This window comes from Phocoena phocoena, chromosome 15 (genome assembly GCF_963924675.1).
Source record: "Phocoena phocoena chromosome 15, mPhoPho1.1, whole genome shotgun sequence".
Taxonomy (NCBI): Eukaryota; Metazoa; Chordata; class Mammalia; order Artiodactyla; family Phocoenidae; genus Phocoena; species Phocoena phocoena.
Genome location: NC_089233.1, coordinates 23,245,536 through 23,270,214, shown reverse-complemented (window position 1 = coordinate 23,270,214; position 24,679 = coordinate 23,245,536). Strand labels below are relative to the sequence as shown.

Here is a 24,679-nt window from a genome sequence, read left to right as displayed (position 1 = left end):
GTTCTTCTGGGGAAAGGAGTCATGTGATAGAAGCAGGAGGTCTCCACTTCCAGCTCCTAGCACAGAGCCTGGTACTAGAGGGGGGTAAATAAACATCTCTGGAATGACAGAAATTATCCCCATTTGAAAAAACAGGATGCCCAGACCTGACTTACACTGAGAATTCAGTAAGAAAACACAGGTCCATGACCTGCCATAGTGTCTGGCAGATGACTGATGTTTAATAAACAGCAGCCTGAGCACCACCATTATCGGAGATAAAAGCCTTGAAATAAAAGCTTGAAATAAAGTCACTGGAGTCGACTGTATTATGTTTACTAAATGGTCCACTTCCCCACCCCCCACTGCTTCTCCCAAACGCCTTGCTGAACCCAGGAGTGGTGAGTGACTTGCACTGGCTAGTAAGGTGTGGCGAAAAGGATGTGTGTCATCTCCAGGCAGAAGCATTAGAAGCCAGCACGTGTTTGCCATGGCTCTTTTTCCTTTGGCCATCGTGACTGTCAATGGTGCAGACAGAGGCTGCTCCCTCAGCTTGGGCTCCAGAGTGAAGACAACATGGAACAAAGCCACCACCAAACACTGATGGACATACAGTGTGAGCAAGAAAGAAACGTTTGTGGTTACTGGGCGTTGAGTTATGGGGTCATTTGTTTCTGCAGCATAACCTAGCCTATCCTGACTCATACAGTCACCCAAGACTTAGATTATAAAGATTGCTAGAGAAAGAAGCATTGTAGCTAGGTACACAATGAAAAGAACACTCCTCATGGCAAACCAGGAGGCCTTACACTCACCCGCGCCTTTGGATGGAATGAGCACAAAGCTGCTGTTGGTGATCTTGTATCTGGTGAGCAAGACTGGGAGCAAAACCAGCATAAAGATGATCAGAAATATCACCAAATTCAGCAATACCAGAAACCGTAAGAAGGAGAAGTAGGACTGAATTCCAGTGCCGAATTTCCCTGGAAAAAAGAAATCCAGACATCACTGACCAGGAGTATTGATACAGTACCCACTGTAGGTTCAATCAGCCACAGAGGGCTGAACTGAAATTGGAGGCTCTTAGTGGGGGAGGGAGGAAGAATAATTTCAATGCTCTTAAGTTTAAACTTTCACATGTAAATCTACAATCACTCTTAAATCAATAATGTGAGATGGTTCGAGAGAGGGCTCAATATTTTCTCATAGGAATATCTAATGGACTCAGCACCATTTATTGAAAAGACTATCCTTTCCCTAGTTAATTGCAATAGTGCTTTTGTAATTGACTATATATTTATGGACCTGTTTCTGAATTCTCTCTTCTGTTCTATGGGTCTATTTGTCTATCTTTGCACCAATACCAGAACTGTCTCATTATTGCAGATACAATAATACTTGATATATGGTGCTCTAAGTCTTTAGGCTTTCTTCTTCCTCAGGCATCCTTGGTCCTCTGCATTTCTATATAAATTTTAGAATCAGCATATTCATTTTCACACATACACACATGCATGCATGTGCAAAATGTGCTGAGATTCTGACTGGGATTACATGGAATATATAGGTGAGTTTGAGAACAAGTGACATCTTTACGATATTGAGTCTCTGATCCATGAACATGGTATATTTAGGTTCTTTAATTTCTCTCAACAATATTTTATAGTTTTCTGTGCAGAATTATTTCACATAGTTCTTTAGATGTATTCCTAGGTGTAATGATACTACTGTATAACTTATTTTTTAAATGTTTGTTGCTGGTATATAGAAATACAGTTGGTTTTATATATAGATCTTATATCTAGCAACCTTGCCAAATTTACCTCAGTTCTAATAGTTTGTCTTTTTTGTTTTCTACAAATAAATCATGTCATCTGCAAAAAAAAAGAGACAACTTATTTCTTCCTTTCTGGTCATTGACCCTTTTTTTCCCATCATTGTACATTGGCTAGGACTTCCAGGACAATGCTGAAGAGAATCTGTGATAATTAGAAGTCTTTTCCTCATTCTCAATCTTAGAAGAAAAGCTTTCACCATTAAGTATGATGTGTGCTATACAATGTTTATAGATATTTTTTCCCAGATTAAGAAAGCTCCTGGGAATTCCCTGGCGGTCCAGTGGTTAGGACTTAGCTCTTTCACATTGTGGTGACCTGGGTTCAATCCCTGGTTGGGGAACTAAGATCCCACAAGCCACACAGTGTGGTCAAAAAAAAAAAAAAAACAAAAAGAAGGTTCCCATCTATTTCTTATTTGCTGAGAATGAGAACTGAATTTTACCAATGCTTTTTCTGCATCAGTTGGGTTAATCATATAATTTTTGTCCTTTATTCTGTTAAGGCAGTGAATTACATTCATTGATTTTTCAAATAGAAAACAAACCTTCCACCAAACAATGATTAAATTACTAAAGACAGACAGAAAGCACTCAAAGAATAAGGATGTCTGCTTGTTCTTGGTGCGGGCATAGAACTTATATTCTGAGACTGAAGATGTGTGACCCACAATCTTTTCTTCTCTCCTTGACAGAGGTAAGGAGCTTAACTATCAATCCTTCACTTCCTGCCAGATGAGTACCTAGTCAGCCAAGAAATCACAGGACTGGAGTCACGAAGAGAAAATCAAGGGCCCAGTTCCATGGGGAGAAACTACCTTCCAACACATAAGCCACTTTATGAATGAAAGTCTCCATAAAAGCCACCACTTAACAAGAGAGGAATCTGGGCATGGTGGCTAAAACCTTGGGTTCTGAAGCTTGACTGCCTGGGTTCAAATTCTGGGTCTGCCTTGTTCTAGCCAATGAACTTGGGCAAGTATTTTAATCTCTCTGAACCATGCAAATGATAAATGCCTATGTGGAAAATGGGTTCTTGTGAGGATCAACTGAGATCATACGAGTAAAATGTTGAACACAATGCCCAGTTCACAGTGAAGGCTCAATAAAGGTTAGCTTTTATTAGTTTTTGCTCCAAAGACGATGTTCACTTAAACTTCTAAAGTGGATGGCTGAAGTTCTAAGTTTCTAATGAATCCCCCCCGGAAATAAGTTTACATTCTCCCAATAGAACAACTAAAAAAGTTCATTGAATAGATTACCACTGGTATTTTATAGGTTTTAAAATAGTAATAATGGGGGCAATAAATTTTTTCACATATCCTGCCATGTTCTTTACAAACATCACAAAATTTCCATTTCAGCAGTTTTGAGGAGAAGCTTATAAATTGTTTTGCTTTCCAGTAGAAACCAGGTAATTCTAAAAGGTATTTTCCCCCTGGCTCAGTTATGCCACCCAAATGTTTAATTTTTTTTTTCTGATTTTACATTTTGTCATAACTTCCAATTTTTGTATACCTGCTGTGGACTGAATTGTATATTGTTCCCCCCACCCCCTGCAAATTCATATGTTGGAACTCAAACCCTCAGTGTGATGGTATCTGGAGACAGGCCTTGGGGAGGTAACATGGTTAAGGTAAGGTCAGGAGAGTGGGGCCCTCATGATGGGTTAGTGCCCTTAGAAGAAAAAGCAACAAAGCATGCTCTCTCTCCCTAAGCACACACAAAGAGGAGGTCATTTGAGGACAGAGTGACAAGGTGGCCGGATATCAAACTTCCAGTCTCCAGGACTGTAAGAAAATAAATTTCTATTCTTTAAGTCAAGCAGTCTATGGATTTTGTTATGACAGGCATACCTTTTATTGTGCTTTGCTTTATTGCGCTTTACAGATATTTTGTTTTTCATACATTGAAGGTTTGTGGCAACCCTGCATCAAGCAAGTCCATCAGCACCATTTTTCCAGAGCATTTGCTCACTTCCTGTCTCTGTGCCGCATTTTGGTAATTCTCGCAATACTTCAAACCCTCCACCAGCAAAAATATTACAACTCACGAAGGCTCAGAGGATGGTTAGCATTTTTTAGCAATAAAGTACTTTTTAATTAAGGTGTGTACACTATTTTTTAGACATAATGCTATTGCACACTTAATAGACTACAGTATCGTGCAAACACAACTTTTATACGCACTGGGAAACCAAAAAATTCGTGTGACTCGCTTTATTGCAGTAGTCTGGAACCAAACCCTCAATATCTCCTAGGTGTGCCTGTACTTCATCCCAATTCTCACCATTACGGGAAAGTAGGATTATTAATATTTTCAGGGCTATGGGTGTCTTTGGCAGTCTGATGAGGCTTATCGAGCCCCATCTTGGAATAACATTGTTAAACGCACAAAATACACATGGTCATATGATGATCAAAACATTATTGTATAAACTAAATTTGTGATAGATTAATACACGAGCATTTTCATTAACATATTAAATAACAAGATCTAGTGGCAGATCTAATCACTGCTGTAATTTCAAAGTCGGGATGAGCGTAGATGCTATTCCCAGACAACTGCAACAACTGGAAGGGACAGGAAGACATCTGTGATGTTCCTGGTGACGAAGACACAGGCTCTATTAATCCTAACTGTGGCTAGTTGCTCACATTCATCACGGAAGGAAATGCTACGTTTCAGCTGGGGGGTGAGTGAAAACAAAGCTGTCCTTTCCTCGGGCGCAAGAGACTTCTACGAGGAACACGTGCAGTGTGGGGTGTGGTACCTTCTATGCTGCGAATGTCCTTCCGCCACAGCTCCAGGTGGGCTGTCATCTCGCGAGCCTTCTCTACGAACCTCTCCCAAGACTTGCTGCTACACCGTTTCCACTGGTCCCACTCAGATAAGTACTTCATTTGGGTCTCCTGAATGTCCCTGCATTGAGAAACAAGCATGACAATGACAAGGCAGGGTCATCAACCTCAGCACCAAATAAAACCCCAGCCGAGAGGATGCGGAAAACCTGGAGCCTTCATGCACTCCTGGTGGGAATGGAAAATGGTGTGGCCACTAGGAAGAAGTTCAGCAGTTCCTCAGAAAGTTAAACGCAGAATTACCATATGACCCGGCAATTCCACTCGTAGGTAGATACTCCAAAAGAATTGAAAACAGGGTCTCAAACAAAAACTTGTACACAGATGTGCAACGCAGCGTTAATCACAATAGGCAAAATGTGTCAACAACCCAAATCTCCATCAAAGGATAAATAAACTGTGCTATATCCACACAGTAGAATATTATTCAGCCACAAAAAGGAAGGAAGTACTGATACATTCTACAACTTACATGAACCTTGAAAACATGACGTTAAGTGAAAGAAGTCAGACACATGGATGATTCCATGTATATGAAATGTCCAGAATGGCAAATCTATAGAGACAGAGAGTAGATTAATGGTTGGCAGGTGCTGGGGGGAAGGGGAACAGAGTGACTACAGACAACGATGAGGCTTTGGGGGTTGCAGAGCCACAAGATGGAAGCAGCCTGGGTCCCTGAGTGACTGCAAAGTTCCCCCTTGACCTCAACCCAGGACATTTATGGGAGCAAGAAATAAACTTCTAATACACTGAGATTTTACCTGTGTGGGTATCTTTGTCACAGCAGCTTAGCTTATCCTAAGTAATAAACTTTTAATTATGTGAACTCTTCAGGAAATGCATTCCATGCATAAAAAGCACCTCTTCCCAAAACATACACCATATGCCTTCCAGATGGCTGCTGGACAAACCTTAGTCTCCGCTTCTCAGAGATGTTCAGTGCGTATTTCCGAATGGATTGGTTGTCAAGGTTTTCAGTGATTTCTCCCTCCAACTGGGAGCTGTAAGAGTCTGTTGGCTTCAGCAAAGTGCCACTTTGCTTGTCCCGGGAAAGGATGGTCGTCCTCTTGCGAGCAATAGACCGGTAGCTTGGCAATTCTTGAAGGAAAGTCACAGGTGAAGAAGAAAAGCAACTGGAGTCCAAAGAGAGGCTCTCTGGGTAAGAAAGAAGAAAACCACCATTCACCCCAGTGAACTTGGGGACCAAAACCCAAAACTTATGTAGAAGACTTAGATCTCAGAGACCCTAACTAAACCTCACAGTCAGGAGCCTGGGCCACTGACCAAAGTATTTGTATCTTAATTATTTCATTTACCAGGATGGTGCTCAGGACAATGAAATCATCTGCAAAAGGGTTCACTTTCAGCAGATGTGTTTTGTTTTGTTTTGTTTTGTTCTTGCCAGTTCATGTCTATCTTACCAGAGTAAGTAGTTTCTATTAAGGGGGTAAAATGAGCTGATGTACTTGGTCAAAGAACCTTACATTTAGCTTTCCCCATATGCCAAAACCCAGGACTGAGGTAGACATCATAATCGTTATTAGGCCATGATAAGTTATCACTCTTATTCTAGTTTGGACTAAGAGAATTTTCAAGCACTTAAAAAAATTAACTCTTCCTTATTCCTTAAGACTTTCCTTGGCAATGTCACCTGCTTAGGAAGGCACACAGATTATTTCATGCCTCTAGAATTCAGTAGTCATAATAAACTTGATTTTACATAAAAGGTCTAAAATTTTGACTTCCTTAAATGTCTTCAATAGCTAGAAGAATTGAGCCCTTTTTGGTTCCATGAACTCCTGAGAGGTTTAGAGGTAGGTAGTTATTTTGTTTAGATATGGACTTGACAAAGAATAACACTGCTTGTTTGAGTCACATAATAAATTCAGCCATTATAGACCAAGAACTCCTAATCCTTACTTCAGGCATCTTAGTGACGAAGTTAATACTGACTGAGGTCAAATCCCAGTTCTACCCATTACTGGCCATATCACCTTGGGCAAGTTATTTAACCTCTCTCAGTCTCAGTTTTCTTACCCTTAAATTGGGGATAATAACAATACATAAATGATACCCAGTGTTCCTAATATTTAATCTATGCCATATGTTATAGACAAAAGTTTTGTACAGTTATACCAGAGCAATAAAGGATTCTTAATGAAACTAGTAAACAGATACGTCTCTTATTTACAAATCGTATATTACTGAATTTAAGTGACAAAGACAATTTTATTGCTGCAAAACCTAGATTATCACATTACTGTAAAATGTTTTGTTTTCTCAGGTTCCAGGTTTTAATAGATGTACAAAGTAAATAAACTATTAAAATTGGGGACAATAACAGTATTTAGCCTCAGAGAATTGCTGTGAAGATTAAATGAGAAAATAAATGAAAGCACTTAGCATAGAGTCTAGCACAGTGCTGTCCAGTAGAAACACGATACAAATCACAAACGCAAGCCACATATATAATATTAAATTTTCTAGTAGCCAAATCAAAAAAGTAAAAAAACTGGTGAAATTAATTTTAATATTTTATTGAACCCAACACAGCCAAAATATTATCTCAACACATAATCAAAATAAAAAATTATTAATGAGATAGTTTACATTCTTTTATCTCACACAGAGTCTTCAAAATCCAGTGTGTGTTTTACACACAGAGCAACACTCAATTTGAACTAGCCACATTTCAATCAATATTCAGTTCAACAGCCACCTTGAGGCTAGGGACTACCACATTGAAAAGCACAGTTAACACACAGCAAATTTTCCATTAAAAAGTGTTGGCTGATATCATCATCATCATCAGACAGACAGATGTGTTTTAAGTTACATGATACCTGCATTCTAGTGTTTGGCTGCGGCCACTTGCTAGGCGTGTGGCTTTGAGTAATCTAACCTCTGTTTTTCATTTGGCAAATAGGGCTAGTGACATTTGCCCCAACTATCCTCATACAGTGTAGGGAATCCACTGTATGGGATAAAGCTCTGAAAAGCATGAACTGCTTTGCAAATGCATAGCGATAACAACATCATCAACGACAATAATAATAATGGCGTTTACGGAGCACTTCCTTTGCACCAGGCACTGTTAAGAGCTTCATGACCACTCATGGGATGTGGGCTGGCCTTATGATCTGCTTGGACCAACAGAATGCAACAGAAGTGATGCTGTGCCGGTTCTAAGCCTAGCCTCAGGAGGCCTTGCCAGCTTCTGCTGTTCTTTGGACGCCAGCTGCTGCTTTGTGAACAAGCCCAAGCTAACCTGCTGGAGGATGAGATCAGGTAGAGCAGGGATGATCACCCCAACCGAGACCATCCCAGGCCAGCTTACAGCCAGCTGTTGCCCAACTGACCACAGATGCTCACACGTACTGAGGTGGGTACTATGATCATCCCCATTTTACAGATGAGAAAATAAAGTCATTCATGGGTTCTCCAACCCCTTGCCCAAGCCCTCGAAGTCCCGCATGATCTGACTCCTGCCCGCCTCTCCAGCTCCTCGGGCTCTCTGACCTCCAACCTACATTTCTTAGGATCCTTCATATACTAAAATGGGCCTGTGTTCCCTCCTCCCCAGAGCCTTTGCGTATGCTGTTCCCTCTGCCTGGAGTGAACTTCTTAGCTCCTATTTGAATGCCACTTCCTCAAGGAAACCAATCCTGCCTCACTGCACTATTATTGTAGGTGTCTTTTGTTTGTTTGTTTTTTTGCGGTACGCGGGCCTCTCACTGTTGTGGCCTCTCCCGTTGCGGAGCACAGGCTCCGGACGCGCAGGCTCAGCGGCCATGGCTCACGGGCCCAGCTGCTCCGTGGCATGTGCGATCTTCCCTGACCGGGTCACGAACCCGTGTCCCCTGCATCGGCAGGTGGACTCTCAACCACTGCGCCACCAGGGGAGCCCTGTAGGTGTCTTGTTACACATTTTCCCCCACACAGTAAGTCCTTCACAGCACTTATCACAATCTATAACCTTATATTTCTTTGCGTGACCATGTGAGTATGTCTGTCTTACCCAGTGGACTGTAAGTTCTCGGAGGGCAGGGACTGTGAAGATTTCCTCACCATTGCAACCCAGAACCCAGCAGCATCCCTGGCTCAGAGTAGTTCAATAAATGCTTATTGGATAGATGGATGAGTGGATGACATTCGTAACTTGCCCGAGCTTAGAGAGCCTGGGGGTGGGGGCATTGGAAACAGAGCCAGGTCTGCCGACTCAAGAATCTCTATTAACTATACTTCAATAAAAATAAAAAAAAAGAATATTCACTCTGCTACATCAGACCACAGCTGGAGGCCAAGTTTTGCTGTGCCTTGTGCAGAGGTCCAAGGAGGGAGAGCTTTCTGTTGAAGGTGAGGAACGAATGCCACTTTCAGGGTGTATTTTATACCTGATCCGATTTTAGTTTGGGAAGACCATCCTGAGTGGAGACAGGACATGGAAGGAGGAGGTAGGAGGCAGCTGTGATAACCTAAGCAATTACCCCTCCAGGGAACAAAGCTTGCTTGGGTTTGAATCTGGGGTCTGTCGATTACTAGCTGTGTGTCTTTGGGGAAATTACTTAACCTCTCTGAGCTTCAGTTTCCTCATCTCAAAAACTCATTCATTCACCAAATATACCTATCATGTGTCAGATCTGGAGCTAGGGATACTACCGTGAACAAAGTAAATACCCTACTCACATGGCACTGAGGCTAAATAGAGGGGGTGTGTGAGCCCTGTGGATATTTGGGGAAGGGCATCCTGGGAGACGGAAACAGCAAGTGCAAAGGCCCTGAGGCAGGGGCATGCACAGAATGCTTGAAGAAGAACATGGAGGCCTAGGTGAGTGGGGAAGAGTGAATGAATAGGAGCCTCGAAGGCTCTTTTGTTCGTGGCCCCCAAAGAGCCACACCAGCCCTCTGTGGTCTCCTCCTCTTGAATCCGGGCTGGACCCATGACTTGTTTTTAACCAAAGGTCGTGAGAGAACTGAGACTCTGCCAGTTCCAGATCCAAGCCTTAAAAGGGCCAGGAAGCTTCTACTTTGTGCTGCTGGGAGCCTGGGGCTGCTGTGTTAGAAGTCCAGCGATGCTGCTGACACAACCACGTGGAGAGAAAGAGGCCCCAAGGCTCCAAGGAGGACAACCAAGGAACTGGCTGACAGTAAGAATCAAGGTCCCGGCTTATGACCCCAGCAGGCCGTTGCAGCCGGTCCCCAGCCACCCTGGTCATCCTCACCAGGCCCCACCATGGGCATGAAAAGGCCACTGGATGCTCAGACCCAGCAGATAGGACACAGAGCTGAGCAAACTGTCTCCTCTGTAGCCTGCTCATTTCCTGATGCACAGAATCAGCAGAAACAATAAAATGGCTTAAGCCATCACATTTGGAACAATCTATTAAGCGACAATAGGGAGCTGGGACAGGAAGAATGGAAAGCAGGGATCAGAGAGGTGGCCAGGACAAACCAGGTCAGACTCTGTGGGCTGTGCTATGACCCTTCAATGTGGCAGACGGGCAGCCACCCGGGGCTCTGGGCCAAAGCATGTCGTGATCTGAGCACGTTTCAAAGGATCACTCTGTAGGCTTCAGGGCTAAGGACGAGATCCATCACAGGAGTGCCAGCTTGTGAGAATCAAAGGCGATCATGCAGGCAGAAACACTGAGCACAGCCCTGCACGCAGTGGGCTCTGTAAATGTACTTATAGCTAACAGCGAGGGAGCGCTGGGGGGAGGGGACCGGCCAAGGCCTTGATCCGAGTTGGAGTCTGATGGTGCAGGACTGTTATCCTTGCCTCTCCGATGGGCAAGTTCACATAGCAGAACAGCTGTCCCACTGCTGATGACACGGACACGCGTCTGGAGCCCTGCCAGTCACCAAGTGCAAGCCGACAAACCCGGCTCAACCTTCACTCCTGGCCCCAGCACCCCCCCAAGGACATGACACACTTCCATTAGTAACATGGCTCTCTAAGCAAACATGGGGGTCCGGGGTTGGGGTGGAGGCTGAAGGCTAGAGGCTCGAAGCCCACCGGCTCCTCCCTCTGGCCAGCAACAAAGGGCTGTTATGAACCAGAACAAAGGCCTTTGAATATGGAGCGGCACTGACCCACTGAATATTCAGCAACTGTGGGATCCAGGGCCGGAGCTGGAGACGGGTTGGCTTGTCACCCACTAGCCAGGCCACCCCAGGAGAAACAAAGACCGCCTCTGAGTCACATGTTTCTCATCTCAGGAACGGTGGATATAATACCATGACCTCAGCAGCGTGATCATGAGGACAAATGTACCAACAACATAAATAATACTGGCTGGGAATCTGGGAGCATACCTTGCGCCAGGCTATTTGAAGTACACGATACGCATCACCACACTCAATTCTCTGAGCTACCCATTGAACAGAATTATCCCATTTTACAGATGAAGAAAGTGAGGCTCGGAGAGGTTAGGTGCTTTGCCCACTCACACAGCTAGGAAGTGCTGGAACTAGGAACCTATCACAGGTCTGTCAAATGGCCAACGCTGTAGTCTTTACTGAGACCACTCGGTGGGCCATGGATTTGCAAGTGCTTTGTAAACAATAAAATGCCACGCGAACTAATCATCTGATTGTTCTTGCAGCCGCACCACAGGAAGGATACCTCCTATTCACATTTCCCAGCAACAGCCTCTGATGGAAAACTCTATTTTCAAAATGGCCATCACTGAAGAGGAATGCTTTTTCCTTTTCAGACATCCTTGGGAAGTTCTCCATTTTCAAGTTAAAAAAAAAAATCACAACTATACCCTTGAACACAAGCACCATTATTTTTGTAGCTGGTACACTTCCAACCCTTTGCATATAGGACCACACACTTTTCAAAGCATGACATCACCGAATTTCTCACACCACCCTGCAGGGAAGGCTTTGCTGCCCTGGCTTTTCAACAGGGAACCTGAGGTCTGGAGGGATAGCGGCTTGCCCGAGGCTTTGATGTCAAGACAGACTCCTGGTTCTACCGATTCTTAGAAAGGCAGGTGGCATCACCTCTCCTAGCCTTGGTTTTCTCATCCTGAGAGGATAAGAATGGCTCACTAGAGTTACTGTCGGACGTTCTCCTGAGTTGATCATTTAAGCCTGTGGTGTGTAGGCTGCTTGATGACCACTTGCATGGGAGGTTGGAGCACGTCTCAGATACTGGGCTGCCTCCATCTAGGAAGGCCTAGAATCTGTTGGCCACTGGAGTCAGATTTCAGCAAGCAGGAGGTTACTTAGGTGGCAGGATGACTGGGTAATTATTACAGGAGATATGGGGACAGGGGCAGGGGTAACTACTTCTTCTGGTATCTGCTGTTCTTCCAGGTTAAGGACAAAGTTAGTCTCTCTGAGGCTTAGAGCGGTGCCTTGCTCACAGAAACCTCTCCATCTGGAGAATGAACGAATGGATGAATGAATGGGCAGAGGCAGGCACATCTGGAGAGCATCCTTAGGTCCCAACTTTCTTGGCAGCTCTTTCCACAGGACACCAAATCCTACCAACAAGCACAAACATTCCCAGAATGTGGGCACAGGCCAACCGTGACCTAAATGGCACCAAAACCACCACCAGCCTCCCTCAGGGGCTTGCCAAGAACCTAGCCTGACCGTATTTGGTGCTGGCTTCACTTCAGGGTTTTTCTTCCCAGTCACAGAATCATGGAAACTCTGGGGAAGAAGGGACCTTCTGGGTCATCTGGTCCAGGCAACCGGCCAGCTGCTGTGGCAATGAGTTCTGTTTGATACCTTGCATGGAGTCCCTCTCTGTGTGGGACTCTGGGCTGGGGGCAGGGGCTCTGGAGACGATGAAGGTTTACAGACTTGCTTCCCGCCTCGAAGAGTTTCCCCCCGCCTCGTCCAACCAGCACTTATCTCCCAAGTGCCCAGCCCACTGCATCCCTGTCATTAGCCCATCCTCCTCCCTATGTGTTTACCTGCGTATTGACTCTGACCCTCTCCCATCCCCATTAGACTGTGACCTCCATGAGGAAAGGGACCCCATCTCTCTCCTTCACCACAGAGTCCTCAGGCTGTAAGACAGAGCCTGACACATGGCGGATGCTTAATAAAAACCTGTTAAGTGAATGAACGCATGCATGAATGAATTGTGAATAAATGAATTTGGTGCTGAGGATACAGGCAACATTGGCTCACCCACCAGGTAGACCAAAGTATATGTTTAGCACACCAGCAAAAGAGGGGCACAAAAAAATGAGAAGAAGATGTAAGGAATTTAAGCATTTAATATTATTCTTTTCTTTAGGGGTGACTTTTTATTTCACAATTGAAAAAGCTGGCAAAAAAATATTGATTGGGATGTTGACTGTATATTACAGCCTTTCTACTTCAGGTACTTTACACAAGGCAGCCCTATTAGACACATGCATGTACACCCAGTTTGACATTACCAATAAGACAATGTAGACATCGATTTCAGAGCTTCTCAGACTTCTTTCCACTCATGTCTGTGTGTGTGACATTGTTTTGATTTTGGATGCTAACTGGAGCTGGGGCACCTGAATAATTTGTGCTCACAGCTGCCAAAGGGTCTTAACCAAGGAGCTCCCAGTGCAGGGGATCTGGTTAAAGCTTCTATGACATTTCTACCAGGTGCTCAAAAACCTCTGAGGCCAGGGGACTCATCAAGGCCCTACTCCTGGCAGGACCACCCAACCACCCATCCATTCATTCACTCATTCACTTGAAAAGATTTACTGAGCAACTGCTATGTGCCATGCACTGTTCTAGGACTGGGACGCAGCCTTGAATACGACACACAAACTCCCCCTTCCTCTGGAGGAGACAGACAATAGACAAGTAAGAACAATATATTTCAAATGGTGATAGATGTCTGGAGAAAAATAAAGCAGGGGTGTATTTGAGCAAAGCCTGAAGGGAGGGAGGGAAAGAGCCATGTGGTTATCTGGAGGAAGAGCATCCAATAGAAGATAGAGATGAGCAAGGTAGAGTCAGAGAAGAGCAAGTGCAAAGGCCCTGAGGCAGGACTGTGCCCCGTCAGTTCGAGGAACAAGAAGGCCCGTGTGGCTGAAGGAGAGTCAGCAGGGTAGGAGGTCGGGGAGAAACAGGCCAGGCCACGTGGGGCCTGTGGGCCATGTTGTTACCTTACTTGGGTAAGGTGGGAACCAAGGGGGGTTCTCAGCAGAGAACAATCTGACTCAGAATCTGACTCAGGATCTCTCTGGGCAGCCATGTGGCAATTTCTGTCCTTGAGCTACACAGGTCGGCATGGCTACAGCCCACGGCAGGGCATCATGTGTCAGGGGGCACCATCCTGCAGTGATGGAAATGTTCTAGAATTGTACTATTTAACATGGTGACCACTAGCCACTTGTGACTACTGGGTTACTGAAATGTGGCTGGTAAGACTAAGGAAATGAATTTTTAATTTTATCAGACTTTATTCGATTTACATCTTACAGCCACGTGTGGGTAGTGGCTACTGTACTGGACAACAGAGAGGGGCCTTTTTCACAGGAACCCAGAACCTAGTCTGAGAGGGGAGGAGCCAGGGCCTTGGGAGCCTCCTCCATCTGCCAGACTGCAGAATTGCAGGGCTGGGGGGACCTGCATGAGTCACACCACCTGGCACCTGGGTGGGGCCTGGGGAATGACTGGGTCCCAAGGCTTTATGACCAGACAAGCAAACAGCCGTCAGGAGCAGTGACTAACTGAGCAATCAGATCCCTGCTGAGCCCAGAACCCAGGCCTCCTGGTTTCTAAGCCAGTGGAGCATCCGGTGGACTGTCCATGGAGCTGTTACGGTGATTCTGTCTGTCTGAGGAGGTGACATGACACGTGGTTAAGAGCACTGGCTCCAAAGCCCGCTGCCTGGATCCTAACCCCGGTTCCACTTGCTACCCGTGTGACCTGGCAAGTTTCTTGACCATTCTGTGCCTCAGTTTTCCCACCTGTAAAATAGGGGTAGTAGTTCCCACCTCGCACAGCCATCCTAAGGCTATTAGATGGCTACTGTAGGGCAAATGCTTAAAAAAGAGGGCAGCAGGGCTTCCCTGGTGGCGCAGTGGTTGAGAGTCCATCTGCCAATGCAGGGGACACGGGTTCGAGCCCTGGTCGGGGAGGATCCCACATGCCGCGGAGCAACTAAGTCTGTGTGCCACAAATACTGAGCCTGCGCTCTAGAGCCCACGAGCCACAACTACTGAAGCCCACGCGCCTAGAGCCCATGCTCCGCAACAAGACCCTGCTCACAGAAACTAGAGAAAGCCCCTGCGCAGCAATGAAGACCCAAATGCAGCCAAAAATAAATAAATAAATAAAAATAAAAATTTAAAAAAAAAAAAAAAAAAAAGAGGGCAGCAAATCTTTTCTGTAAAGAGCCAGATAGTAAATACTATTTACCACACGGTCTCTGTCACAACTCTTCAACCTGCCATTGCAGTAGGAAAGCAGCCATAATGCATGACTGTTTCCTAATGAAAATTTATAAAAATACGTGGTGGCCCAGATTTGGCCCATGGGCTGTAGTTTGCAGACCCCTGGCTTAGGGCAGTGCCTGGCACACCGTGCTACCTACTTGAAGCCAGGACTCTGATTATTTAATTGATGAACTTAATGTACATGAAGATTTAAATCTGCAGTGGCAAGGGGGAGGAGGGGGTGCCCTCTCGCTAAGGACCAAGCTACTCCCGTTGTGAAGTGTTTATCTTCCTTGGCTAGGACCTCTCCAAAAAAAACTTCCAGCTTTCCTGGAAGTGACAATAACCAAAAATTCGCCTTTACTGAGCATTTACCGTGTGCCATGATGATGTCAAATCCTTTACCTAGCTATCTCCTGTGATCCTCCGGATGGGCCCTTCTTATGTATGACCCTTATTTTGCAATATGGAAACTTCAGAGAAGACAGGACCTTTTTCCAAGGTCAAGTTAAGGTCTGAACCATGAGGGCAATGACCTCAGCATGTCTTACTCACTCTTACACCCCTAGTGATTAGCATGGGGCTGGCACGTAACAGGGACTCAAAAAACATGTCAAATTAGTACACGGACACGGTAGCTCTATTCACAACACTAACATCCTTCTGTTGCAGCAGCTTGTCAAGTAACATCTCAGGGCCTCAGTTTCCAGGGGGATAAAATGGGCAAATAACACCTACTATGCTGAGTTGCTCTGAGGAATTAAAGAAAGTTACCCACTTGAGTCCCAAATCAAATTGCTGATGGAGCCTACTGACCCTCAGGGACCGGCTCCTGCTAGCTGACCTCGTCCCATCTCCTCTCCAAGCTCCAGCCCAAGGCCTCCTCAGATACATGGAGGCCATTCCCACCTCTGCCCTTTGCTCTTCCTGCAGCCCCTCCGAACACTCTTCCCACCGGGGCTTCCCATTCACCTGCGCTGGCTCCTCTACATCCTTGGGCCTCGGCTCAGCGGTCCCCTCCTGGGAGAGCTGTCCAGGCGGGCTGCTCCCCCTCTCTATCTCATCACCTGCTTATCTCCTTCTCAGCACCTATGCTTAGCTGTCTCTGACCCATTTCCCTCCACCTGTTTAGGGTCTCCCCTGCTGGACTAGAAGCTTCGTGAAAGCACGTCCCTTGCCTGCCTCTTTCGTCCCTAGGTCCCTCGCCTGGTGCATGCTTTTGGCCCAGGATCAGTTCCCCACCTTCTCCTGGTGGGAGTGGGAAAACACAGAAGGGCTGGGTGGTCCCACAGCCAAACAATGCTCCTTTAAAAAGCAGCCAGATTGCAACAAAGTTAACAACACTGAAAAGTCATTTCCCCCTTTTATCCCTTAAATTCTTCACTTCCTGAAGAAAAAACCAAACAAAAAAAGCCACTCACGGCCTCTGGCCTTTGGGCCTAATCCGGTCCTGAACTGCTGGGCAGACAGAGCTCGGCCTCTTCCAGACAGAGGGGAAAAAAATAACTCAGGTCAGAAGGCTGGCTCACTGTGGCCTGTGTCCAGGCCTGCACAACAGCCCTCCCACCCAGGACACCTTTGATGAGTAATCTGGATAAATGGACTTAGCAGATAAAGTAAAAAAAAAAACAACACTGCAGGTCAAACGGTTACTTGTCTTCAAATTTCCTAAAATCGGTCAGACTAAAATAGCCCACGGAATAGTTGTTTAACTACATAAGTATCTAACAGATACCTCCAGAGAGTATAGGCACAGAGCACATGCAGTCATCAAACCTGATAATACTGGGGCTAGAAAAGGCCCTAATAATCAAAATCATAGTAATACCAAGAGCTACCATTCAAGTGCACAGCACCTGCCCACAAGGTGCTAGATTCTTGACATGCTTATCTCATTAAATCCTTTCAGCGACCCTAGCAGATGGGGGTATGTGAAAATATTTTGGAACTAGGTAGAGGTGATGGTTGTACCATATTGTGAATGCATTAAATGCTGTACACTTTAAAATGGTTGATTTTGTTATGTGAATTATGCCTCGATCTCCGCCCCAAAAAAGTCACTGCATGCATGCTAGCCGGACTCCTGCCAGCAATGAGCATGTAGTTATACTACCCATACTGTACACATACATTTACTGACTGGTATGAAGTACTGACAGACTGGAATATGGTAAATATTTGACAAAGGGAAAAAACCACGCAGAGTCACTCCATTCAATAAACCCAGAACATGCCAGGTACAATGGGGCTGAGGGGCAAAAAGCCCTGGAAGAGGGCAAAATGCCTCATGGTCGGGGGTGGGGGGGGGGGGGAGGCATTGCCTCTTGGGAGGAGGGGACATTCCAGCTGAGAGCAGAAGTGTGAGGAGCTGGCCCTGGGAAGAGCAGGGGGAAGGGTGTGCCGGCTAGAGGGAACAGAGGCTGCAAAGACCTGGAGGGAAGCGCTGGGGCCTGGGAGGGGTGGGGAGCAGGTGGAGAGGCCCTGGAACAAGGCGGTCCTCCGGCTTTCACTCCTATCAGAATCTCCACTTTATAGATGAGGAAACGGAAGCTCAGAAAAGGCAGTAACTTGCTCAAGGCTACACAGCTTATAAGAGGCCAAGTCGGTGTCTGAACCTGGGTCTGCTTAATTCCAAAATCCCTGCTCTTAAAAATGATACAACTCAAGAGAAGTGAGAATACAGTTCAAGGGATACTTTGACAGGGTGAGGCTAGCGGGCTCTGTGGGTACAGACGAGACACAGTCTAGCCTGTGGGAGGGGAGGTAGTCAGGGAAGGCTTCCAGGAGGAAGTGACACCAGACTGAAAGATGAGAAAAATAGTATGCCTTAAAAGGAAGTAAAGTAATAGCCTCATGGTAGAGGGAACAGCAGAAGCTTCTCAGGCTCAAAAAGTAGCATGGGAACCGTCAGGCGGGGGTGGGGTGTGTGTGTGGAGATGGGAGCTAAGATGGGGACCAAATCACTAAGGGCATCCTTTCAACTAGTGTTTATTGAAGGCCTTCTATACACCAAGCACTGGGCTAAGCAGGGGGATGCCATGGTGGGCCAAACAGGCCCAGGCCCTGCCCTGCTGGAGCTTACCATCTAGTAGGAGGGCAGAGACATCATAACAACAGTTAACACTTACATGGGCCATGGCGGCCACTCCCCAGGATGGCCCCCTGTGACCCTCCCCTCCTAATATTCACGCCTCTATACAGGCCCCATCCACACTGAACAGGGCTGACCCATGTGAACAATAAAAACTACACAGTGTGATTTCTAAGACCAGCTCATAAAAGACACTACAGCTTCCGCCTTGCTCTCTCTTGGATCATCTGCTCTGAGAGAAGCCAGCCACCATGTCTCGAGGACACTTAAGCAGCCCTCTGGGAAGTCCACATGGAAAGGAAGTGAGGCTTCCTGTCAACAGCCAGTGTCAACTCGCCATCCATGTGAGCGAGTCATCTTGGAAGGGATCCTCCAGCTCCAGGCAAGCCTTTGAATGACTGCATGGCTGGCCGACACCATGACTGTAATTTTGTAAGACAGACTGAGCCAGAAAAGCCTAGATAGGTCACTCTCCAATTCCTGACCCACAGAAACCTTGAGGTAAGTGGGTTCTAAGCCTCTAAATTTTGGGATAATTTGTTCCAAGGCACAGATAACTAACTTAAACATTTACTTATTTATATAAGTAAGTTATGAGTTTATTTATATAAGTAAGTTATTTATATAAATTATCTGAATCCTCATAATGACCTCCTGAAGTAGGTACTTTCGTTATTTAATACATAAGGAAACTGAGGCACCAGGCACTTAACTGCCTTTCCCAAAGACAAAACCAGTGAATGGGAAAAAGAGGATTTGCATTTGAGAATCCAGAGTCTAGACTTGAAACCCCTACACTATAGCTGCCAGCATGGCTGTGGGTATACTCCATCATCCATTCATTCATCACAGGTTTAGTACCTACCATGTGCCAGACACTGTTCTAGGTCCTAGGGGAACAAGAAAAAGCCCCTGATTTTCATGGCACCCACATTCTAGAAGGAGAGATAGCTAATAAACCAGGAAATGATCAAACCACATGACTTCAGATGGTGCTAAGTGCTTTGAAGGAATAAGCAAGGTCAGGGTAAGAGATATGGGGGCACTTCTCCAAACAAGATGACTCCAGAGGTCTGCCTCTCTGAAGTGACATTTGAGCAGAGACCTGACAGGAGCAGAAAGAGGCTGCCATATGAAGATCAAAGAGAAATGCACTCCAGGCAATAAGAACAGCAGATGCAAAGGCCCTGAGGCAGAAATGACCTTGATATGTTGGAGGAAGGAATGAGAAGGCAGTCAGTGTAGCTGGAGCAGCATGGGCTAAGGTAAGGCTGTAGGTGATGAGAGCCTGCAGAGGTGGGCTGGGGTCCTTGCTGGCCTTGTTGGAGGCCTGGAGCTTGTTCTCAGAGCAGTGGGAAGCCACTGAAAAGTTTTAATTAAGAAGGCAATTATTGTCTACTCAGCCATAAAAACGAATGAAATAGTGCTATTTGCAGCAACATGTATGGACCTTGAGATTATCACACTAAGTGAAGTAAGTCAGAAAGAGAAAGACAAATACCATACGCTGTCACTTACCTGTGGAATCTAAAATATGACACAAGTGAACTTATCTGCGAAACAGAAACAGATTCACAGATACAGAGAACAGACTTGTGGTTGCCAAGGGGAAAGGGGTTTGAAGGAGGGATGGATTGGGAGTTAGGGACTAGCAGATGAAAACCATTATATACAGAATGAATAAACAACAAGGTCCTACTGTATAGCACAGGGAACTATATTCAATATCCTGTAATAAACCATCATGGAAAAGAAAAAAAAAAAGAAGGCAAATGTTGTGATCTGTTTTATCATTAAGAAGGATACACATTTCCCATTTCTGTAAACTACACGCCCTGTGTCTCCTGACACCCTCCAGCTGTCCTCCCAAGATGCTCATACAGTGTGTCATGGTTTACAAACTGCTGCAAAGTTATAAACACAGTCCTTTCTGAGCCTTCCACTCATGCTGGTGGGTACAAGGTCATAAAATATCATCTGTCCAAGGGACACGGAGAACCTTTTGATTAGAGGCGCTAGTTACAATACTCATAAAAAGATGCTTAGAGATTCCCTTGAACACCCAGCAAAGATCCAAGGAAGAGGAATCTCCTTGCCTTCTGTATGGGAAACCAGGGTTGGCATCTTAAATGTGATGAACTGTGATAAAATAAGAGAAAGATAAAAAATCATGTGGAAAATACTTGAATAGCTATTACTGAAAGGCTGAAATTGAGCTGATGCCAGCACTATTAATACTGCATTAGAAAATAATTAGCATCAAACCCAGTCTTTTTTCTGATTCCCGAGCAAGTTCCCAGAGTTTGAGTGTCTCTAGATGTTTTTCTCTTTTTCTTCTTCTAGATGTTGAGATCAATCCGATCAGAGGGGCCCAATGCCCAAATCTACACTCATGCTTTACTGTAGATCCTTGTAACAAAATCTCTATTCTCAAATTGAAATAGAAAAAACGCTGCAGATAAAACTCACAGTGGGGAAGTTGAAGCCAAGGTACTAGGTATTGGAAGCACTGTCCACACACACACACACACTAAACCTCACAGTGGGGTCTTGTGTTTTCTTAAGGGCAAATATAAGATATGAATGCTGCAAGGAAGCCTGCCTGGGTACTGGCAACTTTTCTATCTTGACTGAGTAGCGGTTGTACACATTTATGTTAAAATTCACAGAGCTGTACACTTCACTCTTAAGTTTTACCCAGTAAAAAAAGGAAAAAGCATATACTTGGCTGGCTACCACTGATAGTGCCTTTACTGTATCAAGCATTGTGCTAGGCACTTCACACATTTTTCTCTCAACTAATCCCACCAACATCTTATTCCCATTTTACTGCTGAAGACCCTAAGGTTCAGAGAGGGCAAGTCACTTACCAAAGATCACACAGCAATAAACAGCCGAGGCAGAATTCAGTTCTAAGTCCATCTAATTGTAAAGCCTCGTATGTTTGGGAGGCAGGCACCTGGTATCAGAATGTTAGGGCTGACAGGGATCTCACAATCTTTTCATTTAACATCTAAGATTATTTTGAGACTTGCCCGGGATCCCTCGACCAGCTTTGGGAAGACAAACTCACCACTGTCGAGACTCCCATTCTAGTGCTCCTTTTGGTAGGGCATGGGCTCTCTGAATTGGGCGAGGATGGGTTGGAGGCGGGAGACCAGCAATAAGAAAGATCCGCTTTCCCCCAAGCCGGGAGGTGGGGAGGGGGCCGGGCCCGCGCCGAGCTCCCAGCACCTCGCGGCCGCTTGCACCCGCCGGCCGCCTGGAGCCGGGTCCGCGCCGCCCTACCTTGGTGGATGAAGGCCTGCCTGCTGGGCCTGCCGGGCGGGAGCGCACCGGCACTGGACCCGCTCATGGCTGCGCCGCGCGCCCCCGAAGTGCCTCCGGAGACCCGCTCCAACCGCCGCAGAGCCGCTCCGGCCGCCGCCGCCGCCGCCGCCGCCGCCACCGCCGCCGCCGCCTCCCGGCCTTCCCTCCCGGAGCCGGGATTCCAGATTCCAGGGCCGACGTCACAGAGGCGGGGGCGGGGCGCCCCAGCGGCCCTTCCCACGCCCGCCCCCGCCGGACCACCAGAGCAGCCCTGCGCTGGGAGGCGAGGTGCAGCCAGGAGGCAGTGGGAGGGTGCGGCTCCGCCGCGTCGGGGACCCATGAGACGCGGCTGGAGAGTCGGAGAGACCCGGGACAGCTCCGTCCAGCGGCCGCGAGGAGGGGAGACCTCCCAGATTTTAAAAAGTGTAATAAAAATAACCAAGACGGCGAACAAGTGTATCTAGTAAGTTACCATTGCGTACCAAAAGGAAAAAAAAAGAGGGGGGGGAATATATTTGTACATGTTTGTAAATGTATAAGATATCTCTCGAGTGGGGAGTTGGGAGGCCTGGATGAGAACGGTACGAGGGAGGGTTTTTCACTACGTGCCGTGTTTGTCTTTTAAAATTTGCACCTTATCCACGTTTCATCTCTGCCTCTATCCAGGTACAGCTTAAAAGATAGAATGAAAAGGAATTAGCAAATATAAGTAAGTGCCAAATAATTAAAGAAATGTAATTGTATATACATTTGTATACAAGTAACTTCCAAATTAAATAAATGGGAAGTGTAGATAAATCGCCTATGCAGAAAAATTCTAAATAATTTATACAGCTACTTCAAGGAGGTGGAGCCTGACTCCCCAGTCTTTAAGTGCGGGCTGCACACAGTGACTTCCCTCTGAAGAGGACAGTGAGGAAAGGGAGGGCGGGGCACGGCAAGTAACTACCTGAATAATACTTGACAAACACTTGCTCAGACAGATGATCCAGGTCGACATCAACAGTGATGTCATGTTGATGGTATGTATGCACCCTTGATACGATGCGATGGGAATGACACTCTACCTGTGTGGGTCTTTCTCCCCCAAACCCATAGCCAAATCATAAGAAAAACATCAGATAAACCCCAGTCAAGGGACGTCCTACAGAAGACCTGAATAGCTACACAAGACTGTCAAGGTCATCAGAAACAGGGAAAGTCAGAAACTGTCACAGTGAAGAGGAGCCTAAGGGGACATGACCACTTAAATGACCACTTAAGTGTAATATGGTCATCAGGGTGGGAATGTGGAACAGGAAAAGTAACAACTAAGCAAATCCGAATAAAGTATGGACTTTAGATAATAATACTGTGTCAATATTGGCTCATCTACTACTGATGTAAGATAGTAATAATCACAGAAACTGAGTCTAAGGTGTATGGAAATTCTCTGTGATATTCTCAAATTTTTCTGTAACTCTAAAACTATTCCAAGATAGAAAGTTAATTTTTTTTAAGAAGTAATTGCCTGGATCAAAATAAATGCTATTTTTATTGTAGTAAAAATATTTTTTATTGTAGTAAAAGTATTTTTATTGAGCTTGGCCATGTGACTCAACCTCTCTGAGCCTCTGTTTTCTCACCTGTAGAAAGGGTTGTAGTGAGAATAATCCCCTGAAGTGCCTGGCAGAGCATCTGGGGGAAAAAAAACCAAACAAACCTAATCTGATGCCAACCTCACACAAAAGAAAATCCAAAGGTATAAATGTAAAAAATAAAACCATGAAAGTGCTTTGTAAAAAAGTGTTTTTGTTTTGTTTTGGGTTTGGTTTTGTTTATTTATTCAAACTACATAAAATTTTAAAATTCTGCAAGACAAGCAATGACATTTCTATGAGGCTATTCCTTGCAATGTTGTTTATACTAGCAAAAGAAAGAAGCGGCCTAAATCAATATAGATACAAGGCTGGTTGAATACATTTTGACACATACATCCAGCGATCAAATAGCTGTATATGGAGACATATAGAAAGTCCTATGTGTGGAAATATACACTTAAGTGAAAAAAGCAAGGTGCAGAAGAAGTGTATTAGGTAAGCTACCATTTGGGTAAAGAAAATACAAGAATATGTATGTGCTTGGAAATGCATAGTAAATTTCAGGACAAGTTGGGGGTATTTACTGATAATCCTTTTCTTCTGTATTGCACAGCTATATTACCTATATATGCTTGAAGTTTTAAAGAATTACCTCTAAAGTCTGTGGCACAAAGCAGTGTCGAGAAATGATGGCTATTTCTGTCGTGAGACAGTGCTTCCCTCTTCCCTTCCTCACCAGAGGCCACCTCCCAGCCCTGATCCCAGCCCACAGATCTGGAAGGAGATGGATGGAGCCTGCCAATGCTCATCTCCTTCCTACTGGTCTCACCCGGCACCTGGCACCTGGCCCTGGCTTGGTCTGCATCCCAAGCCAGGAGAGGCCTCGGGCTCTCTCTGGGGCAGGGGATTGAGCCCAGAACCCTGAAGGAAACTCCTTCCTCCCAGGAGATGACTGATTTTACAGGAATAGAAATAGGGTAGTTCTTTGGGAAGAGGTCTCAAAAATCTCCTGTTGGAAGGAAATAGAAGGGGGAAGAAGGCTGGTAGCGGACAAACAGAAATTCAGACAGAAGGATGGCAAGTAGGACAGAAAGCAGAATCAAACACGGAATTCTTGATTCCATTTAGGTATAGCTTTATTTCAAGGGGAGGCGCATGTCTTTCCACAGCGCCCCCTATCAGCTTTATCTGTCCTAGCACTTTATTTTTACTACTTGATTTGTCTGTTTCCCACACTAGAATACAGTATGAGGAAAGCTATGGTGGGGTCTCTCTTTTATTATTAGGATAATAATAATAGCTGTCACTTACTGAGGACTTACTCGGTACCAAATCCATATCATGCATTACCTCGTTTAACTTTCATCATCCCTAAGAAGACAGTAGGAACCTTCAATCCCCATTTCAGAGAAAAAAGAACCAGGGTGCAGAGGGACAGGGTGGAATCAGCCCTCTGCTCTCCTTCGCCACCAGCGATCACCTAACCCAAAGCACCACCACCTCTGCCAAGGCGAGGACTGCCTCCTGACTGTCTCCCTGCCTTGTCCAAACCTTGTCCACCAGCTGAACCAACTTCTCAGAAAGGAAATTGATCTTGTAATTTTCCTGCTAAACATCCCCTCCTC

General features: G+C 45.5%; 1 protein-coding gene across 1 annotated transcript in view; it reads right to left on the bottom strand.

Moving 5' to 3' along the window:
• TMC7 (transmembrane channel like 7) overlaps positions 1 to 5,830 on the bottom strand; it is a 33,488-nt gene extending 27,658 nt beyond the window's left edge. The window contains exons 1-3 of the mRNA XM_065893201.1: positions 5,589 to 5,830; positions 4,587 to 4,735; positions 795 to 962 (exon numbers count right to left, since the gene is read on the bottom strand). Coding sequence (XP_065749273.1) covers positions 795 to 962; positions 4,587 to 4,716 — 298 coding nt within the window. The 5' untranslated portion in view covers positions 4,717 to 4,735; positions 5,589 to 5,830. The remainder of the gene's footprint in view (positions 1 to 794; positions 963 to 4,586; positions 4,736 to 5,588) is intronic.
• Between the last annotated feature and the right edge of the window lie 18,849 nt (positions 5,831 to 24,679).